At 46.8% G+C, this 24,840-nt stretch overlaps 1 protein-coding gene across 1 annotated transcript in view; it reads right to left on the reverse strand.

The window, feature by feature from the left end:
- The window catches only part of YY1 (YY1 transcription factor), a 45,685-nt gene extending 21,231 nt beyond the window's left edge, over nt 1–24,454 (reverse strand). Inside the window, exon 1 of the mRNA XM_030804148.1 lies at nt 21,814–24,454. Coding sequence (XP_030660008.1) covers nt 21,814–22,492 — 679 coding nt within the window. The 5' untranslated portion in view covers nt 22,493–24,454. The remainder of the gene's footprint in view (nt 1–21,813) is intronic.
- Nucleotides 24,455–24,840: the final 386 nt, after the last annotated feature.

Below are 24,840 nucleotides of genomic sequence, written 5' to 3' on the forward strand. Positions count from 1 at the left end.
CCACCACACCCAGCCTAGATTTCAGCTTTTTACTCACACCACACACATTTCCTGGCAACTACCAATTCAGTGGTGCTTATTCAAATCTGATTTCATAGCCTTCACCTCTTAGCTAGTCTCTTGCTACCTCTCCAGCCTCCTCCCTCTTCACTCCTCTATTGTGGCCCTTTAGCTCCCCAATTGTACCATGGCCCACCTACCCTAACCTCAAGGCGTTTATTCATGCAATTTCCATTGACTACAATTTGTAATTATAGCTGTGTGATTTTTGTCATCCTCCCACTAGACTGTAAGCTGCATAAGGACATGGAGGTTGGTCAGTTTTGATCCCATGCATTTACAGAGCCTTGTTCAAAATCTGCACATACCTGGCCCTCAACAAATGTATGTTTGGCCCAGCACCAGTGGTTCATGCCTATAATCCCAGCACTTTGGAAGGCCGAGGTGGGTGGACTGCTTGCAATCAGGAGTTTGAGACCAGCCTGGCCAACATGGCAAAACTCCATCTCTACTTAAAAATACAAAAATTAGCCAGGCATGGTGGTGCATGCATGTAATACCAGCTACTCAGGAGGCTGAGGCAGGAGAATTGCTTGAACCGGGAGGCAGAGGTTGCAGTGAGCTGAGATCATGTCAGTGCCCTCCAGCCTGGGTGACAGAGTGAGAGTGTCTCAAAAAAAAAAACAAAAAATAAAAATAAATAAGCATATGTTCAAAGAAATGTATGACATCTCTACTTGTATGTCTTACTGCCATCTCAAATCCAACAGGTTACAAAAAATAGGCCAAGTGCAGTGGCTCATGCCCGTAATCCCAGCACTCTGGGAGGTCAAGACAGGAGGATCACTTAAGCCCAGAAGTTCCTAGACCAGCCTGGACAACAAAGGGAGAGACCCCATCTCCACAAAAAAATTAAAATTAGCCAGGCATGGGGTGCATGCCTGTAGTCCCAGCTACTTGGGAGGCTGAGGCAGGATAATCACTTGAGCCCAGGAGGTCGAGGCTGTAGTGAGCCGTGACCACATCACTGCAACTTCAGTCTAGAGCAAGACTGCCTCAAAAAAGGGCCAGGCACGGTGGCTCACACCTGTAATCCCAGCACTTTGGGAGGCTGAGGGGGGTGGATCACCAGGTCAGGAGATCAAGAGCATCCTGGCTAACACAATGAAACCCTGTCTCTACTAAAAATACAAAAAATTAGCCAGGCGTGGTGGCGGGCGCCTGTAGTCCCGGCTACTCAGAGGCTGAGGCAGGAGAACTGCTTGAACCCGGGAGGCGGAGCTTGCAGTGAGCGGAGATTGTGCCATTGTACTCCAGCCTGGGTGACAGAGCAAGACTCTGTCTCAAAAAAGAAAAAAAATACATATATATATATTCATATATTCAGACCCCATATAATTCATTTCCCATATCTCAGACACCAAATCCTATTGATCCCCTTTAAAAGATCTCTCGGCCAGGGCACAGTGGCTCATGCCTGTAATCCCAGCATTTTGGGAGTTCAAGACCAGCCTGGCCAACATGATGAAACCCCAACTCTACTAAAAATACAAAAATTAGCCAGGTGTGGTGGCGGGCGCCTGTAAGCCCAGCTACTCGGGAGGCTGAGGCAAGAGAATTCCTTAAACCCAGGAAGCAGAGGTTGCAGTGAGCCGAGATTGTACTCCACCCTGGGCAACAGAGCAAGACTCCGTCTCAAAACAAACAAACAAACAAAAAACACCAGTCTTCTCTCTTTGATCCATTACCATCAACTTATTTCCTATTATCTCAAACCTAAATGACTGTAGTAGTTTCTTAATTGATTTTCACAATTATTTTCTCTAGTGATACTGCAAAAGATAAACTGGCGCAGAAAATATAGCTGATATATTTTCACCCATGGTATAATCCCTTCAGTGCTGCTGTAAATTATTTCAATCTGGCATTCTGGGTCCAATGCTGTCTGGTCCCACTTTAACAACATACCCGGTCTTACCTATTTCTCCTTTGCACATGCCTTCTATGTTCTAACCAGCTTTTCTCACAGGTTAAATTCACCAGTGCATGGCAGGAGGTTTTCAGTTAAGTGTGAGTTTTGCTCTCTCTTACCACCTCTCCTCTCAACCCAGCCTCCCCTCTAAAGTCTAGCTCAAATTCTAGAGAATTTGAGGGCGTGTTGATTTTATCAGTTCAGTCTTGATTCCTACCTTTTCTTTGAGCTCCTAGATTATTCCCTGACAGACTCAATCACTCCAGTTTGAGTTTTTGTTGGTCTTGCCTTTTTTTTTTTTTTTTTTTTTTTGAGACCGAGTCTCGCTCTGTCGCCCAGGCTGGAGTGCAGTGGCACAATCTCGGCTCACTGCAACCTCCGCCTCCCAGGTTCAAGTGATTCTCCTGCCTCCACCTCCCGATTAGCTGGGACTACAGGTGCACACCACCATGCCCAGCTAATTGTTTGTATTTTTAGTAGAAACAGGGTTTCACCATGTTGGCCAGGATGGTCTCGATCTCTTGACCTCGTGATCCGCCCGCCTTGGCCTCCCAAAGTGCTGGGAGCCACAGTGCCTGGCGGGTCTTGCCTCTTAAGGTAGAGTAGAAGTGCCCAGAAGCCAAAAACAAGCCTTCTTCTACCTTTGATGCCTAAATTAGAAATAGGTACTCCGAAATTTTCAAGGCTAACTGCAAGTTTTTGCTTCTCAAACAAATTGTCTGTCTCACCAAAAGTAGTAAAATAAAATATTTCAGAAGTGAAACTGGCTTCAACTTTTATCTTGAATTACCTTTCCACCAGTGTTAAAAATCAAGACCAACAACCAAACCAAAACGAAATCTACAACCACCAAAAACTACATGTAACTGCTTAGCACGCAGCTTTCTGACGTCAGAGCAAAGCTGCAGTATGAGAGGAAGATCAAGATAGAACGTAGGTTCCATTTGATTCAAGTGGTCATTATCAAGTTCAATCACTCTCAGCAATGAAAAGCACTGAATACAATTGTAAACTTTAAATGCCTCTAATTCCACCACTCTTCATTCTAGGAAATATAATTATACATCATTACAAGGAATCACAGATTTTTTTCATTTTACTGAGGAGAATGGGCGGGCACAGAGAGGTTAAGTAACCTGCTCAGGGTTAACTGGCTAGGAAGTGGCAGATGTAAACTCATGAAGTCTACCCCTAAGATTTATATGCTTAACTGTTAAGCTCTGCTGCCTCTTGTTTGGAACCAGAAAGAACACTAGTGATAATATACCCAAGGTTATCCTTTTTTTTTTTTTTTTTTTGAGACGGAGTCTCGCGCTGTCGCCCAGGCTGGAGTGCAGTGGCACAATCTCGGCTCACTGCAAGCTCCGCCTCCCGGGTTCACGCCATTCTCCTGCCTCAGCCTCTTCGAGTAGCTGGGACTACAGGCGCCCGCCACCACGCCCGGCTAATTTTTTGTATTTTTAGTAGAGACGGGGTTTCATCGTGGTCTCGATCTCCTGACCTCGTGATCCGCCCGCCTCGGCCTCCCAAAGTGCTGGGATTACAAGCATGAGCGACTGCGCCCAGCCCCAAGGTTATCCTTATCCGTTCACAGATGAAGACTATCTATCCACAGATGGTGGGGCCTAGGAAAAAAATAGCCGGATGTATTCAGAAAAAGGGACAGGAAATATGGTTACTGACCCTAAGCCAGGACTCAAATTCTTTAATTTCATTCCTGTTCCCAGGGCTGCCTGCTCCTACGACACCCCCTTCACGTGCCTATCCCTCTAGCCTGGGCATAGCTACTTCTACATCAAAATTTTCAAGTGGTACAGAAATACTTTGGTGGCCAAGGAGTTATTTGTCTTCGTGTTTTATATTTCTTTCTTTTCTTTTCTTTTTTTTTTTTTTTTTTTGACACGGTCTCCCTCTGTTGTCCAGGCTGGAGTGCAGTGGAGCAATCATGGCTCACTGCAGCCTTGACCTCCAAGGTTCAAGCAATCCTCCCACCTCAGCCTCCCATGTAGCTGGGACCACAGACAGGCACCACCATGCCCAGCTAATTTTATTTTTTGTAGAGATGTGGTCTCACTATGTTACCTAGGCTGGTTTCGAACTTCTGGGCCCAAGCAATCCACCTTGGCCTACCAAAGTGCTGGGATTACAGGTGTGGGCCATGTTTTATATTTCTGATACAGAATGATAGCAATGCTGAGAATCAGTGCTACTCTGAATAAGCTACTGATGAAAGTGTCTTAATCCATTTGGGCTGCTACAACAAAAATATAGATTGGGTGGCTTAAGCAACATTTATTTCCCACAGTTCAGAAGCTGGAAGTCCAAGATCAAGGTGCCGGCATGGTGGTGTTCTTGGTGAGGGCCTACTCCCTGGTTTGCAGATAGCCATCTTCACACTGTCTTCTCACATAGTGTAGAGAGAACCAGAGAGCTAGCGCTCTGGAGTCTCTTTTATAGAGCACTAATCCCATGCATTAGGGTTCCACCCTCAGACCTAAATTACCTTCCAAAGGACCTACCCTCTAATATCATCACATTGGGGGTTAAGATTTCAAAACATGAATCTGGGAGAGACACAAACATGCAGTCTACCCCAGAAGGCATGTCTCAGGTGTGCTGAGACAGAAGACTGAATGCATGGCATAAAGTAATCACAGGCTAAATGATTATTTTCATTAGTTCTACACATATTGAGGGCCTCCTATGTGCCTGGCATTGTTCTGGGCACTGGGAATAAAAGCTAAAAACAAAGTATCTGCTCTCAAGGAACTTACAGTCTAGCGAGGGAAGTCAAATGAGGAAATACTTCTTGAGTGGGGCTCAGAACCCAAATCTGAGCAATTCCAATATTGAAAGACTGAGGAATACTTTGCAAAGGAGACTGAAGAGGTATATCCACAGGTAGGAAGACAACTAGCTCTGTCTAAAGAGAACTTAGCGACATATCAAGTGCAAGTGGCATACAGTACCAACACTGAAGAATATCAAGAACCCTCAGGATGGTCACTAAAATAATTCAGAATCAGAAACCAAAAAAATATGTGAAAGAAGCCTAACGTAGACGTTGACGAGACTTTATGACCTATATCAGGAATCAGCTAGTACAGCCAGTTGGCCAAATCCAACCTCTGTATTTCCCCGGTTTTCATAAAAAAAAAAAAAAAAAAAAAAAAAAAAAAAAAAAAAAATTGTGGTAAAATATACATTACCATAATACTTATCATTTTAACCATATGTAAGTGTACAGTTCAGTGCCATTAAATACATTCAGAATGTGCAACCATCACCACTATCTATACCCAAAATATTTTCTTCATTCCCGCAAAAAACTCTATACCCATTACACAAGAACTTTCACTTCCCCTCAGCACCTGCTAACCTCAATTCTACTTTCTGTCTCTATGAATTTGCCTATTTCAGGTACCTCATACCAGTTGAATCATACAGTATTTGCCATCCATGCCTGGTTTATTTCACTAAGCATAATGTTTTTAAGACCCACCTGTTGTAACATATAACAACATTCCATTCCTCTTCATGGCTGAATAATATTCATACCATTTTGTCCATCTGTTAATGGATGGAGAAATAAACATGGCTAGATAATGAATCAGATGGGTTGGGGAGGAACAGGGATGCCAAGTGTGCCACCTGAGTTTCTTGCTTGTAATTTTTATAAGATGGTGGTGTCATTTGCTGAGATGGAGGACAAGAGTGGGAAAGAGATGATGTGCAGAAGATTTAGAGTTCCTCTTTGGTTTGAGATATCTGTGCAAAATCTAATGAGCAGACCTCAAAAAGGCAACTAGATATGCAAGTATAGGGGACAAGAAACCTAGGTTAGACAGAATTATATCGGAATCTGTGAGAATCACTGGCATATAGATTTTTTTTTTTTTTTTTTGACAGGGTCTGGCTCTGTTGACCAGACTAGAGTGATCATAGTCTGCACAGTCTGCATGATCATAGCTCATTGCAGCCTCAAACTCTTGGACTCAAGTGAGCCTCCTGCTGCAGCCTCCCAAGTAGGCCCACAATACCATGCCTGACTCAGACTGCATTGAAAGCCCCAGAAAGACATTGTAAGATTATCTACTGAAAAAGAATACAGTCAGAGAGGAGAAGGATTAGAATCAAAACCTGAACAATTCTAATATTAAGACAATGAGGAAGACTTTGCAAAGGAGACTGAAGAGAGATGTCCACAGGTAGGGAGACAACTAGCTCTGTCTAAAGAAAATTGTACTCAGTGACGTATTAAGTGCCAAGTGGCATACAGCAAAAGCAGTCTGCCCTAAGCACAGACAAGAGAGGGCTGCACGGTCTGTACATAATTTTAAAACCATAATAAAACTGGCTGAAAATAAGTGTACTCTTGATCATTACCACATTCCACACTTATTTATTTATTTTTCCTGAGACGGAGTCTCGATCCGTCCCCCCCAGGTTGGAGTACAGTGGTGAGATGTTGGCTCACCGTAACCTCCGCCTCCCGGGTTCAAGCGATTCTCCTGTCTCAGCCTCCCAAGTAGCTGGGATCACAGGGGCACACCACCACACTCAGCTATTTTTTGTATTTTTAGCAGAGATGGGGTTTCACCATGTTGGCCAGGCTGGTCTCTAACTCCTGACCTCAGGTGATCCGCCCAGCTCAGCCTCCCAAAGTGCTGGGATTACAGGCATGAGCCACTGTGCCTGGCCCTCCCACACTTTTAAACAATATCAGTTTCTTGCCTTAAAAAAAAAAAAAAATATATATATATATATATATTTTGTTGGTCTAAGTTTGAAATAATTTTTGTGGTTATTGCACATTCTCATAAGATACAGATTTAAGACACATGTTATCACGCTTATGACTTATTCCTTAAAAAAACAGTGTTCCCTACAAGGAAGATAACTAGAAGAACTCTCCGAAGACCACTGCACAGAAATTGTGAAGAGTGTCAACAAGAAAATATAATAGGCTGGCTGGGCACAGTGGCTCACATCTGTAATCCTAGCACTTTGGGAGGCCAAGGTGGGTGGATCACGAGGGTCAGTAGTTTGAGACGAGCCTGGCCAACATAGTGAAATCCCGTCACTACTAAAAGTACCAAAAAAAAAAAAAAAATTTGCTGGGCATGGTGGCGGGCGCCTGTAATCCGAGCTAACTTGGGAGGCTGAGGCAGGAGAATCGCTTGAACCCAGGAGGCGAAGGTTGCAGTGAGCCGAGATCACACGACCGCACTCCAGCCCGGGCGATAGTGTAAGACTTCGACTCAAACAAAAAAGAAAAAAAAAAAAGAAGAAAAAGAAAAAGAAAAGAAGAAAAAAGAAAAAGAAGAAAATAGGCTAGGCATGGTGGCTTGCACCTGTAATCTTAGCACTTTGGGAGGCCAAGCTGGGCTGATCACCTAACGTCAGGAGTTCGAGACTAGCTTGGCCAACATGGCAAAAATCCATCTTGACTAAAAATACAAAATTTAGCAGGCGTGGTGGCGTGTGCCTGTAATCCCAGCTACTCGGGAGACTGAGGCTTGAACCTGGGAGGTAGAGGTTGCAGTAAGCTGAAATCATGCCACTGCACTCCAGCCTGGGCGACAGAGTAAAACTCCATCGAAAAGAAAAGAAAAGAAGAGAAGAGAAAAGAAAAGAGAAAAGAGAAAAGAAACATACAGGAAAAAGCTGCAAAAGACTTCTAGAGAAATGACAAAAGACACTGGCTTTTGTTGCCAGAAGAAATCAAAAGGACAATATTTGACCTGCCTCATTTTCACAAGCTGGATACACAGTAAAGTAATACATTAAATAATGTCAATATTTGCTATCATTTGGCCATTTTGCTAATTTTTGCAAAAAGAAAATCAGAAGTTTTTACCAAACAGAATAGAAATTTATGATGCTGTAAAATAAGCTAGTAATTTTTATTTATTACATTGCAGGCCATATGTACATGTTTCTTTCTTTGTTCAAAACAATATCTTGGCCAGGTGTGGTGGCTCACGCCTATAATCCCAGCACTTTGGGAGGCTGAAGCAGGCGGATCACCTGAAGTCAGGAGTTCGAGACCAGCCTGACCAACGTGGAGAAACCCCATCTCTACTAAAAATAAAAAAAAATTTGGCCAGCGTAGTGGCACATGCCATGCCTGTAATCCCAGCTACTCAGGAGGCTGAGGCAGAAGAATCACTTGAACCCAGGTGGCGGAGGTTGCGGTGAGCCAAGATAGTGCCACTGCACTCTAGCCTGGGCAACGAGGGTGAAACTCCATCTCAAATAAAGAAAATCAGAAGTTTTTACCAAATAGAATAGAAATTTATGATGCTGTAAAAGAAACTAGTAATTTTTATTTATTACATTATAGGCCATATGTACATATGAGTTTCCTTCTTTGTTCAAAAAAATATCTTGGCCCGGTGCAGTGGCCCATGCCTGTAATCCCAGGACTTTGAGAGGCCAAGGCGGGTGGATCACCTGAGGTCAGGAGTTCGAGACCAGCCTGGCCAACATGGTGAAACCCCATCCCTAGCAAAAATATAAAAATTAGCCAGGCGTGGTAGTGGGCACCTGTAATCTCAGCTACTGGGAAGGCGAGGCAGGAGAACTGCTAGAACCCAGGAGGCAGAGGCTGCAGTGAGCTGAGATCGTGCCACTGCACTCCAGTCTGGGCCAGCAACAGTGAGACTCCATCTCAAAAAAGGAAAATTATAAAAAATAATAATAATAAAAATCTTTGTTAAAAAGTATTAATCCTGGCCCAGCGCAGTGGCTCATGCCTAAATCCCAGTACTTTGGGAGGCTGAAGTGGGCTGATCACCCGAGGCCAGGAGTTCAAGATTACCCTGGTTGGCTGGTTACACTGGCTCACGCCTGTAATCCCAGCACTTTGGGAGGCTGAGGCAGGCTGGTCACCTGAGGTCAGGTGAAACCCCATCAACACTAAAAATACAAAAATTAGCTGGGCATGGTGGCACATACCTGTAATCCCTGCTATTCGGGTGGCTGAGGTGGGAGAATAGCTTGAACCTGAGAGGCAGAGGTTGCAGTGAGCTGAGATCACGCCACCGCACTCCAGGCTGGGCAACAGAGTGAGACTCTGTCTCAAAAAATAAAAAAGACTAGCCTGGCTAACATGGCAAAACTCCATTGCTACTAAAAATACTATTCCCTTCATAATTACTACCGAAAAAGATTTGCTACATAGAGGAAAGTGTTTACTGATCCACTTTGAATGTCAAATTATGCTATGAATGTTGTTGATTTCTATTGACTAGCGATGGGGTAATATCAAATGTACATCTAGGTAAAACATGTTCAGGAAGCAAAGTATCTAAATCTGCTTTAAAAATTGTCTGGAGACACTATAGATCATTAAAAAATTGTTGTATGTCTATTCCTTGCTGGAGTTTCCCTTGAGGACAGGACCTTTTATTGTTTCACAGGACATAGTTAACCCCTATTAGAAGTTTCTATGGGTTTCTTTCTTTCTTTTCCTTTGAGACAGGGTCTCACTCTGTTGTCCAGGCTGGAGTGCAGCGGCACTATCACTGCTCAATGCAGCCTCAACCTCCCTAGCTCAAGTGATCCTCCAGCAACCCCACTCCACCAGTAGTTGAGACTACAGGTGCACCGCACGACCACACCCAGTTGATTTTTTTTTTTTGGTAGAGATAGGGTCTCACTATGTTGCCCAGGCTAGTCTTGAACTCCTGGGCTCAAGTGATCCTCCTGCCTTGGCCTCCCAAATCCCTGGGGTTAGAGGTGTCAGCCACCATGCCTGGACTGCAATGGGTTTCTTTAACCAATATAACTTAAGTTTACAATTGTTAATTACCAGAACACAAGTGGGCAAGGCCAATTAAAGCCAAATCTCAGAATTCCTATTTGGAAAAAGCTGAGGATACAGTCATTGATTCAAAGGGGGTAAGGTGATGTGGGCAACCATCATGTTAGGAACTTCTACCCAAAACTGTCGATTAGGTGACTACAGTGCTCACTAACACTCTGGCTAAATGCAATGACCTAAAACAACTAGACCAAGACTAACTTGGCCTAAGATAGAATGTGTGGAAAAACAAAATCTAGCCAACACTAGTCATATATGGGGAAGGACAATTAACTCACATTTAAAAGTTTCTATTTCTGCATATGGTACTATTCAAAAGGTTAAAGGTATTGTATAAATAAGCCCCTGGCCCATCCCAATCTCCCAGCTGCTCAGTGTCCTTCTATGTTACCAAAGCAATAATCACTCCAAGTCTAGTTTGAGGAGCAAAGCAAAAGACTGAGTTTGTAGACTCCAATTTCCAGTCAAAAAGATATAATTAAGGAACTAAATAAATGGAAAGGCTAGAAGCACTCTACAAGTCCAGAGAAGTAAAAAGATGGAGTCTCACCTGCCCTCCACGCTCCAAGCAAAGTGGTTTTCTCAGTATCTAGTAAAAGGTACTCAATACAATTTACCCTCTTGCCTTCCTCTCATGACCTAACCCCAGTCCACTCTCCAAAACCCGAATTAAGATCTCTTCCCTTCAAGAAGCCATTCATTCCTGTCACTCCAGCCTCTACTCTTAACCTTGCCTGGTTTCCTCATTTATTAAACAATGAGGCCAGGCACAGGGGCTCACACCTGTAATCCCGGCACTTTGGGAGGCTGAGGCAGGAGGATCTCTTGAGGCCAGGAATTAGAGACCAGCCTGAGCAACAAAGAGAAACCCTGCCCCTACATAGAAATAAAGAGAAGAGATGCAAAGGGAGGGGAGGAGAGGAAGGGATAAAGGGAGGGAGGGAGGAAGGATACCACCGATCTTATAAGGCTAAAACAAGGTAATACGTTAAATGCCAACCATCATGTCTGGGAAATTGAGTAGTGTGCAAAAAAAGCCCCTTTATTCCACTTCCCCTCTCTCCTAGGTTTAAGGGGGAACAGTAGGTCTTGTGCCTTGCACGTAACAGGGACTTGCCAAGTTTCTGCAGAATGAAGTATACAGAGGATGCTAGCACATGTATTAGTTTCCTATTACCACTGTAATAAACTACCACCAATTTGGTGGTTTGAAACAGGAATTTATTCTCTTATAGTTCTACAGGCCAGCAGTGAGAATCAGTTTCAGAGCTATAAAGTCGTTGCGTGGGTTCCTTCTGGAGGCTTTAGTGGGGAATCTGGTCCCTCACATATTCTAGCTTCTGAAGGCTGCCTACATTCCTTGACCTCTTCTCTTCACTGCACTCCAACCTCTTGCACCTCTCCTACTTCCTCTTTGGCAGTCAATCTCCCACTGCCTTCCTGTGAATACAAGGACACTTGTGTGATTATATTTGGTACCCACCTGGATAATCCAGGATACTCTCCCTATTCCAAAAGCCTTGGTTTAATCACATTTGCAAATAAGGTTAACACCCACAGGTTCCAAGAATTAGGATCTGGCTATATTGGGAGTCATTATTCAGTCAACCAGTTAATCAGTTAGTCAATATGTTAATCAGAAACATCAAAGGCCTTATATATTATTTCTCTCTCTCTCTCTCTCTTTTCTTTTTGAGACAGAATCTCATTATGTCATCCAGGCTGGAGTGGAGCTCACTGCAGCCTTGACCTCCTGGGCTCAGGTGATTCTCCCACGTCAGCCTCCTGGGTAGCTGGGGCTACAAGCACATGCCACCATGCCTGGCTTTTTTTTTTTTTTTTTTTTTTTTTTTTAAATTTTCTGTGGAGACAAGGTCTCACTATGTTGCCCAGGTTGGTCTCAAACTCCTGGCCTCAGATCCTCCCACCTCAGTCTCCCAAAGTGCACCATGCCCAGCCACGTTCCTTAATACATTTTTTAGGCATCTCTAAGACAGCACTGTGAAATTTGTCACATTGGCTGAAAAATGCCAGTACTACCACTCAGTGGTCCCCTTCATACACAAAGGAATTCATTCCTAAGAAACACTTTATTTCCGCAGAATTAATATCAGATAAAGGTAGTATAAGTTCCTTTTTTTTTTTAATTTTGACTGCCAGTAACCTCATTAGGGTTGACGGTAATTTTTCCTGTGATCCCGATTTTCTATATTCACCTTCACCAACTGAGATATTTACCTATGTATGTATGCAGGTATACGTTTGGCTAGATTTTGTTTCTCCACACCTTCTATTTTGGCCACTCTAGGTTACTTCTGGCAAAAAAAGACAAAAAAGAGTCACCGCTGCCATCACCCAACCTTTCACTGAAACAGGGGAGAGCTAAACATTTGCAATTCACTGCTAAGCAACAGGCAAAAATCAGACATAGGTTGTTTCCCAGTTTTTCCTACTAATAAAGACCTTAAGAAAGGATACTATCCTTTATTAAGTACCTGTTTCATTCTGGCAACTGTTACATTTCTCAATCCAAACAATATCTTCAAGGTATTAAACCCTATGTTTTTGGCTGAAGAAACTGACCTCAGAAATGACAAGCAATGTATCTAAAGAGCAGTAAGTAGGCCGAGTGCAGTGGCTCACGCCTGTAATCCCAGCACTTTGGAAGGCCGAGGCAGGCAGATACCTGAGGGTCGGGAGTTCGAGACCAGCCTGACCAATATGCAGAAACCTCATCTCTACTAAAAATACAAAATTAGCCAGGAGTGGTGGCAGGCACCTGTAGTCCCAGCTACTCATCAGGAAGCTGAAGTAGGAGAATTGCTTGAACCTGGGAGGCGGAGGTTGCAGTGAGCTGAGATCATGCCACTGCACTCCAGTCTGGGCGACAGAGCAAGACTCCGTCTCCAAAAAAAAAAAAAAAAAAAAAAAAAAAAGCAGTAAGTAGCAAATCTAAGATTTGAATTGAGAATTGACTCTAAAAGCCCATGCTGCATCTAAAACAGAACACTTCTGCACCTTCTCTCTATCCCTAATACTTCTTTTCCACCTATACAGGAATAGACCAAAATAGTATTTTGGTATAAGCCCTGATTCTGCCTTACAGCACAAATTCCAGCCATTCATTCCCTCAATATTCAAAGTTCAATACTCTCCTGAAAAGACAGGTCCTGACACCAACAGAACAGCTTCTTGCACAGCAATGGTAGCCCCTTTCCCTGACTCGCAGATCTTCTATTTGAGGAGGGGAATTAATTTACGAAAGAAAGCCAGGCACGGCGACTCACGCCTGTAATCCCAGAACTTTGGAGGCTGAGGCAGACAGATCACTTGAGTTCAGGAGTTTGAGACCAGCCTGGCCAACATGGTGAAACCCCATCTCTACTAAAAGTACAAAAATTAGCCAGGTGTAGTGGTGCAAGCCTGTAATCCCAGCTACTCAGGAGGCTGAGGCAGGAGAATCGCTTGAACCCAGGAGGTGAAGGTTGCAGGTAAGCCGAGATCGTGCCACTGCACTCCAGCCTGGGCAACAGAGCAAAACTCTGTCTCCAAAAAAAATAAAATAAAATAAAATAAAAATAAAAATAAAAAATTACACGAGAAAGAGTCCATCACAAATAACCATTTATATTGTTTTAATGCTTAACCACATCTGATACCACTGTGTAAAACTAAAGTAACTGAATGGCTATTAAGAATTTTACTTGGCTGGGCGTGGTGGCTAACACCTGTAATCCTAACACTTTGGGAGACTCGGGCAGGCAGATCACGAGGTCAGGAGATCAAGACCACCCTGGCTAACACGGTGAAACCCCATCTCTACTAAAAATACAAAAAAATTAGCCAGGTGTGGTGGCGGGTGCCTGTAGTCCCAGCTACTCGGGAGGCTGAGGCAGGAGAATGGTGTGAACCTGGGAGGCAGAGCTTGTAGTGAGCCGAGATTGTGCCACTGCACTCCAGCCTGGGTGACGGAGCGAGACTCTGTCTCAAAAAAAAAAAAAAGAATTTTACTCAAGCTGGGTGGAGTGGCATACACCTCTAGTCCCAGCTACTAGGGAGGTTAAGGCCGGAGAACCGCTTGAGCCCAGAAGTTCAAGGCTGTAGCACACAATGATCATACCTGTGAATAGCCAGTGCACTCCAGTCTCAGCAACATAGCAACAACTTGTCTCAAAATAATTTTTTTTTGCTCAAGAGTTCCTAATATCTCATTTGCCAGGTCATGTTAAAATGGAAGACTCTTGCTTTAAGAAATTGAGTAGGCTGGGTACAGTAGCTCATGCCTGTAATCCCAGCACTTTGGGAGGCCAAGGCAGGCAGATCACAAGGTCAGGAGATCGAGACCATCCTGGCTAACACGGTGAAACCCCATCTCTACTAAAAAATACTGTCTCAAAAAAAAAAAAAAAAAAAAAAAAAAAAAAAAAAAAAAAATTAGCTGGGCGTGGTGGTGCACACCTGTAATCCCAGCTACTCAGGAGGCTGAGGCAGGAAAATTGTTTGAACTTGGGAGGCAGAGGTCGCAGTGAGCCAGATCAAACCACTGCACTCCAGCCTGGGCAACAGAGCAAGACTCTGTAAAAAAGAAAGAAAGAAATTGAGTATATTGTTCTGTTTGTAAATGAATAGAATTTCCTGCTATAAAGACTGAAAGTGACTTTAAGGATACCGCTACCCCAACTCATTTTACAAAGATCCCAAGGTCAGTCCCCTCTAGGGAGGAAATATAATGCTGCTGGCTTTCTGTTCTTGATAATTATTCATGAAGTTAAACAGAATGGAACCTACTGAGAAGATACTTAGAACTAGGAAATGGCTTGGCTCCCCTTATGTGCTGTTTTATTAAAGTCCATCACACATGAAAAGGTGCAAGCCCATCCAACAGTCAGCTAACTTCTAACATCTCCCTTGGCTCTTCCTAATACTCTGCAGTAATTACATGAATGTTATTTTCTGCATCCAAGTCATGATTCTGATAACCCTGTCTCTACAAAAAATTAGCCGTGCCTGGTGGTGCATGCCTGTAGTCCCAGCTCTTGGGGCACTGAGGCAGGAGGACTGCTTGAGCCCAGGAGGTCGAGGCTGCAATGAGCTGAGATTGTGCCACTGTACTCCAGACTGGGTGACAAAGTGAGACCCTGTCTCAAAAAAAAAAAAAAAAAAAGAAAAATTCATTTTTGCTTACTCTTCCTATTGGAAGTAGTAAGAGCACAGAGAGAATAAAAATGGTCACCTGAGCAGATCAAGAGTTAAATAAAAGAATGCAAATATTAAGTAACGTTCATTGCAATAACTTGTTTTGCTAATATAACCTAAGTTTCCCAGCCTTAAAACAGACTGACCTTGTTAAGCAGGTTTCAAAAACAAAATAGAAATGCCTTTTGTAAATATCCACCTAGGAGTCTGACATGGATGTTTTAAAAAATTTACCCTCTTCCAAAAGCCTAAAATACTAACTGTAGATAGGACAGGAACCCTGACCTTTTCCTGATACGGATTTTTCTTTTCCCACTAGGGGGAGTCAGTTGTTGATAATGGAGGGAAAAGGCAAGGTTAATAACCTGGGGTGGAGAGTCTGACAGCACAAGAGGCTTTATTAGGAAGCTAAACCTTTCAGAGCTACCAGATCAGGATTCGAGATCTATGACTTAGGCTACCCTATGTAGGTCATGAGGTTGAAGTGATTATTTTGGAGGGCTTTTTGAGCTTGGCTCCATAGAAATTCATGTTTATAGCATCTCTAGTTAGTGATAAACAGCGCAGTTTTCACTGGGGAGGGAGGGTGTAAAAAACCCACAGAGGAATGGCAAACGGTCATGACTAGTGATTTTTGGCAAACCTGCATCTTCTGAACTTATAAAATTGAGAAAAATTCAATGCATTTCAACTTCCTTGCATTTACTGATTTTGTATCAATGGTTTTCTGGTCTTACAGGTTTTGCTTAATCCAGCACAAGCCGCTTCTCTATTCAGTGTAACAGAATAATAATTATTTTTGCCTCTCCTTCAGCAGTTTAATTTGTCTGCTCTCAGGAGGTCACAGCTCAGGTAGGGTCTCACCACCCCACATCCCAACAAGGTCCAAACAAGGGTTCTCTACCCGAAGCATGAGGCCAATCTGGGCACACCAGGGGAGGGACCATCGACTCCTAGGCATGAAGGAGGTGCCACTCAGATGCCAGCACTTTGAGAAGGCACAGGCCCCCCGCAACCCAAGCTGTACTGACTGGCAGGGGACAGAATTGGGGGGGGCACTGTCCCCGCACCTGTGCTATCCTCCTTAGCCATGGCCAGGCAGTATGCACCTGATGGCCTCGCCTCACAAAACCCATGTATGGAAATGGAAATAGGGTGGGGGTGACCATGGACATGCTGGCTTGTTCCCAGGCTTCCAGGCATCTATGTAGCAGTTTATGCACATGGCAATGCAACTTCTGCTCCGAATTAAAATATCAACAGCCTTAGAGAGGGTCACAGTTTCCCATCACCCGAAATCTCAAGATTTTAAAATCACCTAAATTTCTCTCTGAACTAAATGTTTTAAATTCTCAGTTTTTATCATTATCTTCCCTATTAAATGCAATGGTTAAGTGGCTTAGTTTATAATTAACTAAGTTATAAAACAGTTACTCCTGGCTGGGCACGGTGGCTCACGTCTGTAATCCCAGCACTTTGGGAGGCTGGGGTGGGTGGATCACCTGAAGTCAGGAGTTCAAGACCAGCCTGGCCAACATGGAGAAACCCAGACTCTACTAAAAATACAAAAATTAGCTGAGCGTGGTGGCACGCTCTGTAATCCCAGCTACTCGGGAGGCTGAGGCAGGAGAATGGTGTGAACCCGGGAGGCGGAGCTTGCAGTGAGCAGAGATCGCGCCACTGCACTCCAGCCTGGGCAACAAAGCGAGACTCTGTTTCAAAAAAAACCCAAAAAACCCCACAACAACTGTTACTCCTATGTAATAGCATTATTATCTAGGGAAAAAATATATAGTGCTGTGCCAAATCTGCCAACACTGAAATGTTTATTAATCATATATAGTGAAAAAGGCCAAAGTAAACACTGGCATTAAAGCAACTGATTAAGATTATTCAAAACATAGTTGAAGCTGGGTGTCTGTAGTCCCAGCTACTCAGGAATTTGAGGCAGGAAAATACTCTGAGCCCAGGAATTCAAGGCCAGCCTAGGCAACAAGGCAAGACCCCATCTCTAATTTAAAAAGCAACAACTAAAATACTCCAGATGCACAGAGTTCTCTGACACACTAAACAGCTAAGCATATTCAGGTTAAATATAGAAGAAATTGGAAGGGCGCGGTGGCTCACACCTGAATCCCAGCACTTTGGGAGGCCGAGGCAGGCAGATCATGAGGTCAGGAGATTGAGATCATCCTGGCTAACAAGGCGAAACCCCATCTCTACTAAAAGTACAGAAAATTAGCCGGGCGTGGCAGCGGGCGCCTGTAGTCCCAGCTACTTGGGAGGCTGAGGCAGGAGAATGGCGTGAACCCGGGAGATGGAGCTTGCAGTGAGCCGAGATAGTGCCACTGCACTGTAGCCTGGGTGACAGAGTGAGACCCCCGTCTCAAAAAAAAAAAAAAAAAAAAAAAGGAAAAAAGAAAAAAAAAAAAAAAGCCGATCTCTAAGGATGCTATAAGGCCTAAAACTACTAAAAAACTATTAGATTCCTATGCTGATATTACATTCAAAATATGCCCACCAGAGTGCTCTTACTGTGGGAAATTAAAGGAACATGGCACGCAAGCAAAAGAAACCCATTTGGTTTCCAGAAATATGATGACTCCCACTAATATATATATATATTTCTTTTTTGGAGACGGAGTCTTGCTCTTTCGCCCAGGCTGGAGTGCACTGGCGCTATCTCGGCTCACTGCAAGCTCCGCCTCCCATGTTCACGCCATTCTCCTGCCTCAGCCTCCTGAGTAGCTGGGACTACAGGCACCCGCCACCGAGCCTGGATAATTTTTTTTTTTTGTATTTTTAGTAGAGACAGGGTTTTACCATGTTAGCCAGGATGGTCTCGATCTCCTGACCTCGTGACCCACCTGCCTTGGCCTGCCAAAGTGCTGGGATTACAGGTGTGAGCCACTGCGCCGGGCCAATTTTTTTTTTTTTTTTTGACACAGTGTCTCACTCTGTCACCTAGGCTGGAGTACAGTGGTGTAATCACCGCTGACTTGCAGCCTGGATTTCCCAGGCTCAGGCGATCCTCCCACCTCAACCTACCAAGTAGCTGAGACTGACTACAGGCATGTGCTACCATGACTGGCTAATTTTTGTTTTTTTTTTTTGTTTGTTTTTTTGCAGAGACGGGGTCTCACTATGTTGCCAAGGTTCATCTCGAACTCCTGGGCTCAAGCGATCCTCCTGCCTTGGCCTCCCAAAGTTCTGGGACTACAGGTGTGAGCCACTGCACCCAGCCTGATCTTTTTGCTTTTTAAACCAAGAGGGTCCAAGAAGTAACTAGACCCTCGGGGAATACCCTGTATGTACAACTATTTTTATAAGGATTTCAAGTAACTCAGCTTGGGGCTTATGCAAAACTGTTACTTCACAGTTCATTCCAAACTAAGGGGCTATTTTAGTGAAACTATAGTGTAGTTAAAACCTTCATGCCTAGGATCAAATGAGACCAAGAACACGAAAGCAGTAATGCTGCCCACCATGCTCAACCCATATGTACACATACATACAGATTTACCCAACAATTAACCCACTTTCATTTCTCCACTTGTTATGGAATTATACTGACTATATCATGTCATTTCAGTTCTGAAGACGAAATCACTTTCAGAATTTGAACTTGGGAAATGCAGTTATCCATAAGCTCTTTAGCTTCTCTTTAATAATAATTCCAAATCACAAGGAAAAGGAAGGGGGATAGTTTACCACAAAACACATGTCCAAGAAACAGGCCATCCTATGTTACTGCCATCAAATATTTATAACTACCTTTACGCACAGCGTACTCTACCACACTAGCTAGACAACCAACGCTTTAAAGAAATGGACATTATAGCCAGAGGTGGTGGTGGATGCCTGTAATCCCAGCTACTTGGGAGGCTGAGACATGAGAATCGCTTGAATCCGGGAGGTGAAGGTTGCAGTGAGCCAAGATCGTGACACTGCACTCCAGCCTAGGCAACAGAGTAAGACTCTGTCACAAATTAAAAAAAAAAAAAGAAAAGAAACGGATGTGAAAACAACCCCAAACTGTGCCACCTTAAAAGCAGCCACTTGGCTGGGCGCGGTGGCTCACACCTGTAATCCCAGCACTTTGGGAGGCCGAGGCAGGCGGATCACGAGGTCAGGAGATCGAGACCATCCTGGCTAACATGGTGAAACCCTGTCTCTACTAAAAACACAAAAAATTAGCCGGGCGTGGTGGTGGGCGCCTGTAGTCCCAGCTACTGGGGAGGCTGAGGCAGGAGAATGGCACTAACCCGGGAGACGGAGCTTGCTGTGAGCCGAGATCATGCCACTGCACACCAGCCTGGGCGACAGAGCAAGACTCCGTCTCAGAAAAAACAAAACAAAACAAAACAAAAAGACACTTGCACAGGGGAAGTAATGACTTATAAATGCTCACTTAATTGTAAATTGACTTCCATCAGTCAAGCCCCTCAGACTTTCTCCCCTAACTGGCTGACTTGATACATACCACTTCAGCAAGCAAAGCCATACACTACCAAGTTCTCTGGATGTGGAAAAGTGGACCAGCAATTTGTTAAGATAAAATGCAGAACATGTAAAAATATGTCGGTTTTCTAAATTACTCTAATTCCACACACCATGAGAAAAAGTAAATTTAAGTGGTTAATGTATCTTTACCTAAATATCTAATTTCAAATCGTATTCTGAATTTTGCAAATTCATCAATAACTAAAACCCCCATCCCTTACTCATTGGTATTAACAACAACAAAAAAATGCCCCCTCACCCCTTTTTTTCTGAGACAGAGTCTCGCTTTGTCACCCAGGCTGGGGTGTAGTGGTGCAATCTCGGCTCACTGTTAACCTCTGCCTCCTGGGTTCAAGCGATTCTCCTGCCTCAGCCTCCCGAGTAGCTGGGATTACAGGCTCCCGCCACCACGCCTGGCTAATTTTTATATTTTTAGTAGAGACGGGGTTTCACTATGATGGCCAGCTGGTCTCGAACTCCAGACCTCAAGTGATCCGCCGGCCTCAGCCTTCCAAAGTGCTGGGATTACAGGCGTGAGCCACCGAGCCTGGCCGAAACCATGACTTTTAGTTCCAACATGATCAGTGTGCATATCTCTTGAGCTACCAAAATACATGGAAATTATCTTTTGATAACCATTAAGTACTAAAGTATTCATGTTTCATTTAAACATAGTTTCTGCTAAACTCAAACTACTGTGAGTTCTACAAGGCACCCTGGATGCAGGACAGCGCCTGTTAGCACTTCCTATTAGATTTTGACAGCTCCTAGATCCCTTTGCTCAGGCCTCTTTCAATCACAGATCCACCCAGCTGTAGTTGTCTCATCTTGAGGCCTTCACCAGATACAAACTAGCTTCTTCAGTCTAGCCTTTTCATTTGTTTCATTCATTCCTCCGAATTCTAACGATCTTTTAATACTCAAAGGTCACCATATTTTGAGTCTCCATTCAGTTCTGAGAATTTATGAAGCTTTCAAGTACTTATAGGGGAAGAGGCTCCATCGCTTATATGGAGTACTAAACGTAATCATCACAGGCGTTAGATTAACTACGATGGCAGGATTATTCTCAGTCTATTTAGTATCTCAACAATTTAGCTAGGTAGTATATGAATATACTAATAGGATACTGACCTAAAAAACCAGCATTGAATTAATAATTGCCTTTGAAGTAAAAACTGATTTTACACATGCAAATAAGATCCTTTTGCTCTAGATGGGTTTTCAGGCCTTCGTTAAAAGTAGTATTAAAACAGTAAAACAAAACTCAAAAAAATCCCGCTTTCTATTATCTTTCCTTTTATGGGGAAAATAGATACCTTTCTACAAAGTAAAAAGCATAAAGGCTTAAAATTAAACTACCCGATTTTATTTACTGCCAAATGTCCACAGTTGAGTAAACTAACCCAACCTATTCACAAAGAGCTAAATACTTGAGGGGAAAAAAAAAAAGCTTTCCCAAAACTAAGTGACTAAGAATTATTCGCTAAGATTCACAGGCCCTTTCCACTAGGTACCGCAGAAGACGAAAGGGCCAGGAATTCGCTGGCAACGGCGGTGACAGGCTCCGACTGACGCTCGGAGCCCGCACACGCGAGCCCTACGTGCAGCCCCAAGTCCCGCCCCGCAGCCAACGACGCCTGGGGCGAGCGTGACCGCCGGGGCAGGGTCCAGCCGGGCGCTGGGTGGGCGGGGAGCAAGCAGGCCGCAGGCGCCCACGCGTGCCAAGGCCCCCTCCTTCTGGAAGGTGCCACCGGGGAGCAGTTGGGAGTCCGGGGAAGTTGGGGGCGGGTGGGGCAAGCGCCCGCGGCGCCCTCCAGCGGCCGACGGGGTAACGGCAGCGCCGGGCGGGGGCGCGCGTCCCGGAGGCAGCAATCCCTGGCCCGCGAGGCCGCGGCGCAGCCCCGCCAACGCCCGCCCGCGTCCCGCCCGGGCCGGGGACGCGCGGCTGCCGCCACAACGGGCCGGCGGGCGCGCCCGTTGATGCGGGCGTCGGGGAGCGAGCGCGCCGGCCCCTCCCCCGGCCGTCTCCGCCCCGCGCGGCGCTTCCCCCTCTCGGAGAAACTACGCCATTGCGGCCTAGCCGGGCGGCGCCGGCCCCTCCCCCCGCGGCCCGCCGCCCGCCGCCATCTTCGCGGCCCGCCGCCCGCCGCCGCCGCCGCCGCCGCGCCCCCGCCGCCGCACGGCCCGCCATCTTTTGGGGCCGCCATACTTGCCCTGGCGAAGAAGATGGCGGCGCCCATCACACACATAAAACATGGCTTCCCTTCAAAACAAAAACATCCCGGGGCCGGGGCGCGCGGCCGGCGCTCACCTGAGGACCACATGGTGACCGAGAACTCGCCCTCCAGGGTCTTGATCTGCACCTGCTTCTGCTCCCACTTCTTGTTGCCCGGGTCGGCGCCGCCGCCGCCCGCCGCGCCGGCCCCGCCGCTGAGGTAACTCTTCTTGCCGCTCTTCTTGCCGCCGCCCTTCTTGACGCGGCCGCCTCCCGACGACGACGAGCCGCCACCGCCGCTCTTGCCGGCCGCCGCCACGGTGACCAGCGTCTGTTCAATGTAGTCGTCGTCGCCGCCGGCCGGCGCGGGCACCGGGATGAGGATCTGATCTTCGAAGCCGTCCTCGGCGCGCAGCCCGTCCGAGTCGTCGCCGCCCACCACCTCCTCGCGCGTCTGCACCAGGATCACCTCCTGGTGGTGGTGCACCTGGGTCGGGTCGTCGGTGACCAGCGGCTGCAGAGCGATCATGGGCGGGTGGTGGTGGTGGTGATGGTGGTGGTGGTGGTGGCCGGCGTGCCCGTGGCCGCCCCCGCCGCCGTGGTCGCCACCGCCGCCGTCCTCGTCGTCGTCGTCCTCCTCCTCCTCCTCGCCCACCACTGTGGTCTCGATGGTCTCCACCGGGATGGTCTCCACTTCGATCTCGTGCAGCTCCACGATCTCGGCCGGCATCTCCGAGCCGTCCGTGGCGATGTAGAGGGTGTCGCCCGAGGCCATGGCTGAGGGCTCCGCCGCCACGGCCGCGGCGGCCTCGGCTCCTCGGCTGCGGGCGGGCGGGCGAGGAGGCGGCCGGCCGTGGGGAAGGAAGGCAGAGGGAGGAAGGCGGCGAGCGGGCGGGGGGAGAGGGGGCGGGCGGCGGGGGAAGGGGCGGGCGCGGCGGCCGCGGCGGCGGCGGGGCTTCCCCGCCTCCCTCGCCTCGGTGCGCCCCGCGCTCGCTCGGCCGCTGCTCGTCCCGGCTCCCCGCCTTGCCTCGCCGCAACCGCCCGCCCTGGCCGCGCCTCCTCCCGCCCTCCGGGCCGGCGCTCCGCTTCCCCCTTCCTCCTGCGCCTCCGCCTCCTTCCACACAAATACCAACTCCTCAACCCGAGCCCAGATCTCGCCGCCGCCGCCGCCGCCACACTCTGGTCGGGCCCGGCCTCGCGAGACTTCCGCGCTGGCCTCAGCCCGCCCCGCCTCGCTGCCACTCGCCCGTTCGCCCTCTAGATTCTCCTCTCGGCCAATCGATCTGTCCGTTGGCCTTTGCGGCCCCGCCCACCCGCCGGGCTCCTCCCGGATTGGGGCCGATGGGCCCGGGGGCGGGGCGGCTCGCACGCGCGCTGGCTGTCTCGCGGCGCGTGACGTCAGCGCGCCGCCGCCGCCGCCTCCGCCTTCCGCTGCCCGGTGTCGCGCGGCTCCCGCCCTTCGCGGTGCAACAGCCACAAAACCCGCCGCCTCGGGCCGGGGCCGCACTCGGGAACAGGGCGTCGCCGCTGCAGCCGCTGCCTTGGGAGCCGGTGAGCGGTTCGCACGGCCCCGGGCACCACGGGGGCGGGAGCCTGAGGAGAAGGGAGGGAGGGGCCGGCCGGGCGCGGAGTTGAGGCGGGTGGGCGGCCCGGTGGCCGCGCGGGGAGCGGCTGGCGCTTGCGGGGCGGCCCCGTCGCCCCAATAAAATCTGCTTTGACGAGAAACGCCTGTGCTTCCTTTTTCGCGTCGGGCGGTGTTTGCTCTTGTCGCCTGGCTTCGGACGAGCGATGGCCGCAGGGTGAGTGGGGAGGACCGAACGGACAAAATCGGGCGACGCGGGCAGCGTCCGGCATCTCGCCACGAGCGCTCGGCTGGGTGCGGGGCCGAGCGCGGGGTCGGCGCGAGCTCGGCGGAAGCGCCCGCGGAGCCGCAGGGCCACCGTTGGGAGGATGTCCGTTATTCTTTTGTGACCCGCGGAAACCTGAGACGCAGCCGTTGGGTGCCTGTTTCCCGGTAGATCTTAGAACTACAGGGTCCTGGCGGCTTTCTAAAATTTTCTTCTGAGCTTCCCCTTCTTCGCTCTCCAGCCAGCCATTGTTTCCCTTGCCCACCATTTCCCCCTATTTGTCACTTTCATAGGTGCTCTTTCTTACGCCCACCAGGTTTTGCATTTGTCTCATTGAAAATTCCAAATTTTTTCAGCCGTGTCCTCCATTGTACCTGCAACAGAGCCTAGATTTTTTTTTGTGGCACGGATTAGCGGCAAGTTAACCCTTCTTGAATGAGTTATATTGCAGCGAAGTGTTTCTGCTCTTATCTGTCCTTTTGGTCGACCTGACAGTTTGCCTTAAAGCAAAACAAAGATTTCCTGATTTTTAAGGAAACTGACAAACTGAAGAGTTAGAAAGATATGTCTTTGTTGTACTCGTTTGGCCGATTTAACGCCTCTGTGAATCTGTTCAACTTGAATATTCTCAACATTTACTGTTTTGTAAGTGTTCATGCAGTTGAGGCCCATGATTTTCTGAACTGTACGCAATACATTAATCTTAGGCTCAACTTGTTAAAACAAGTAGACTATACATTCTCATTAAAAGGCGACTTTATAAATCCTAGTCCTTTCTTGTTGCTAAATCGCATTGGACTTGATTTTTGAGAATATTAGTGTAAGGAGTGACAAATTAGATCGTTTCCTCTTTGAATCTGAGCTTTCAAACCTGAATAATTCCCCTTGGAGTACTGCACCCACACAGTTTGGAAAAGTCAAATCTGTTGAATTAAGTCATTTCTGGCTTTATAGCTTATAAACTCTGCATAAATATTTCATGAATGAAAACCAGTTGTGGGAGAACTTTTACATGTCTTAATGCTTTTTAAATTTCACTTTCCCCACTCTCTAGTAATTGATGGGGAAATGTCACTGCAAGTAGTTGATACTTCCCCATAAACACCAATTGTGAGAGCAAGAGAAATGAGGGAATTACCCATTAAGCATCCTGGCTTCTGAGCTGTATATCTGTAGGTGTTCACATTCAAATGGAGAAAGCCCAAAAGGATTCAAAGCTTTGAGGAACGGTAGTAGGTCTGAAAGCACTAAGATGCTCCTGAAGGCTCTCCTAGTA

This window comes from Nomascus leucogenys, chromosome 22a (assembly GCF_006542625.1).
Source record: "Nomascus leucogenys isolate Asia chromosome 22a, Asia_NLE_v1, whole genome shotgun sequence".
NCBI classification, from domain to species: Eukaryota; Metazoa; Chordata; class Mammalia; order Primates; family Hylobatidae; genus Nomascus; species Nomascus leucogenys.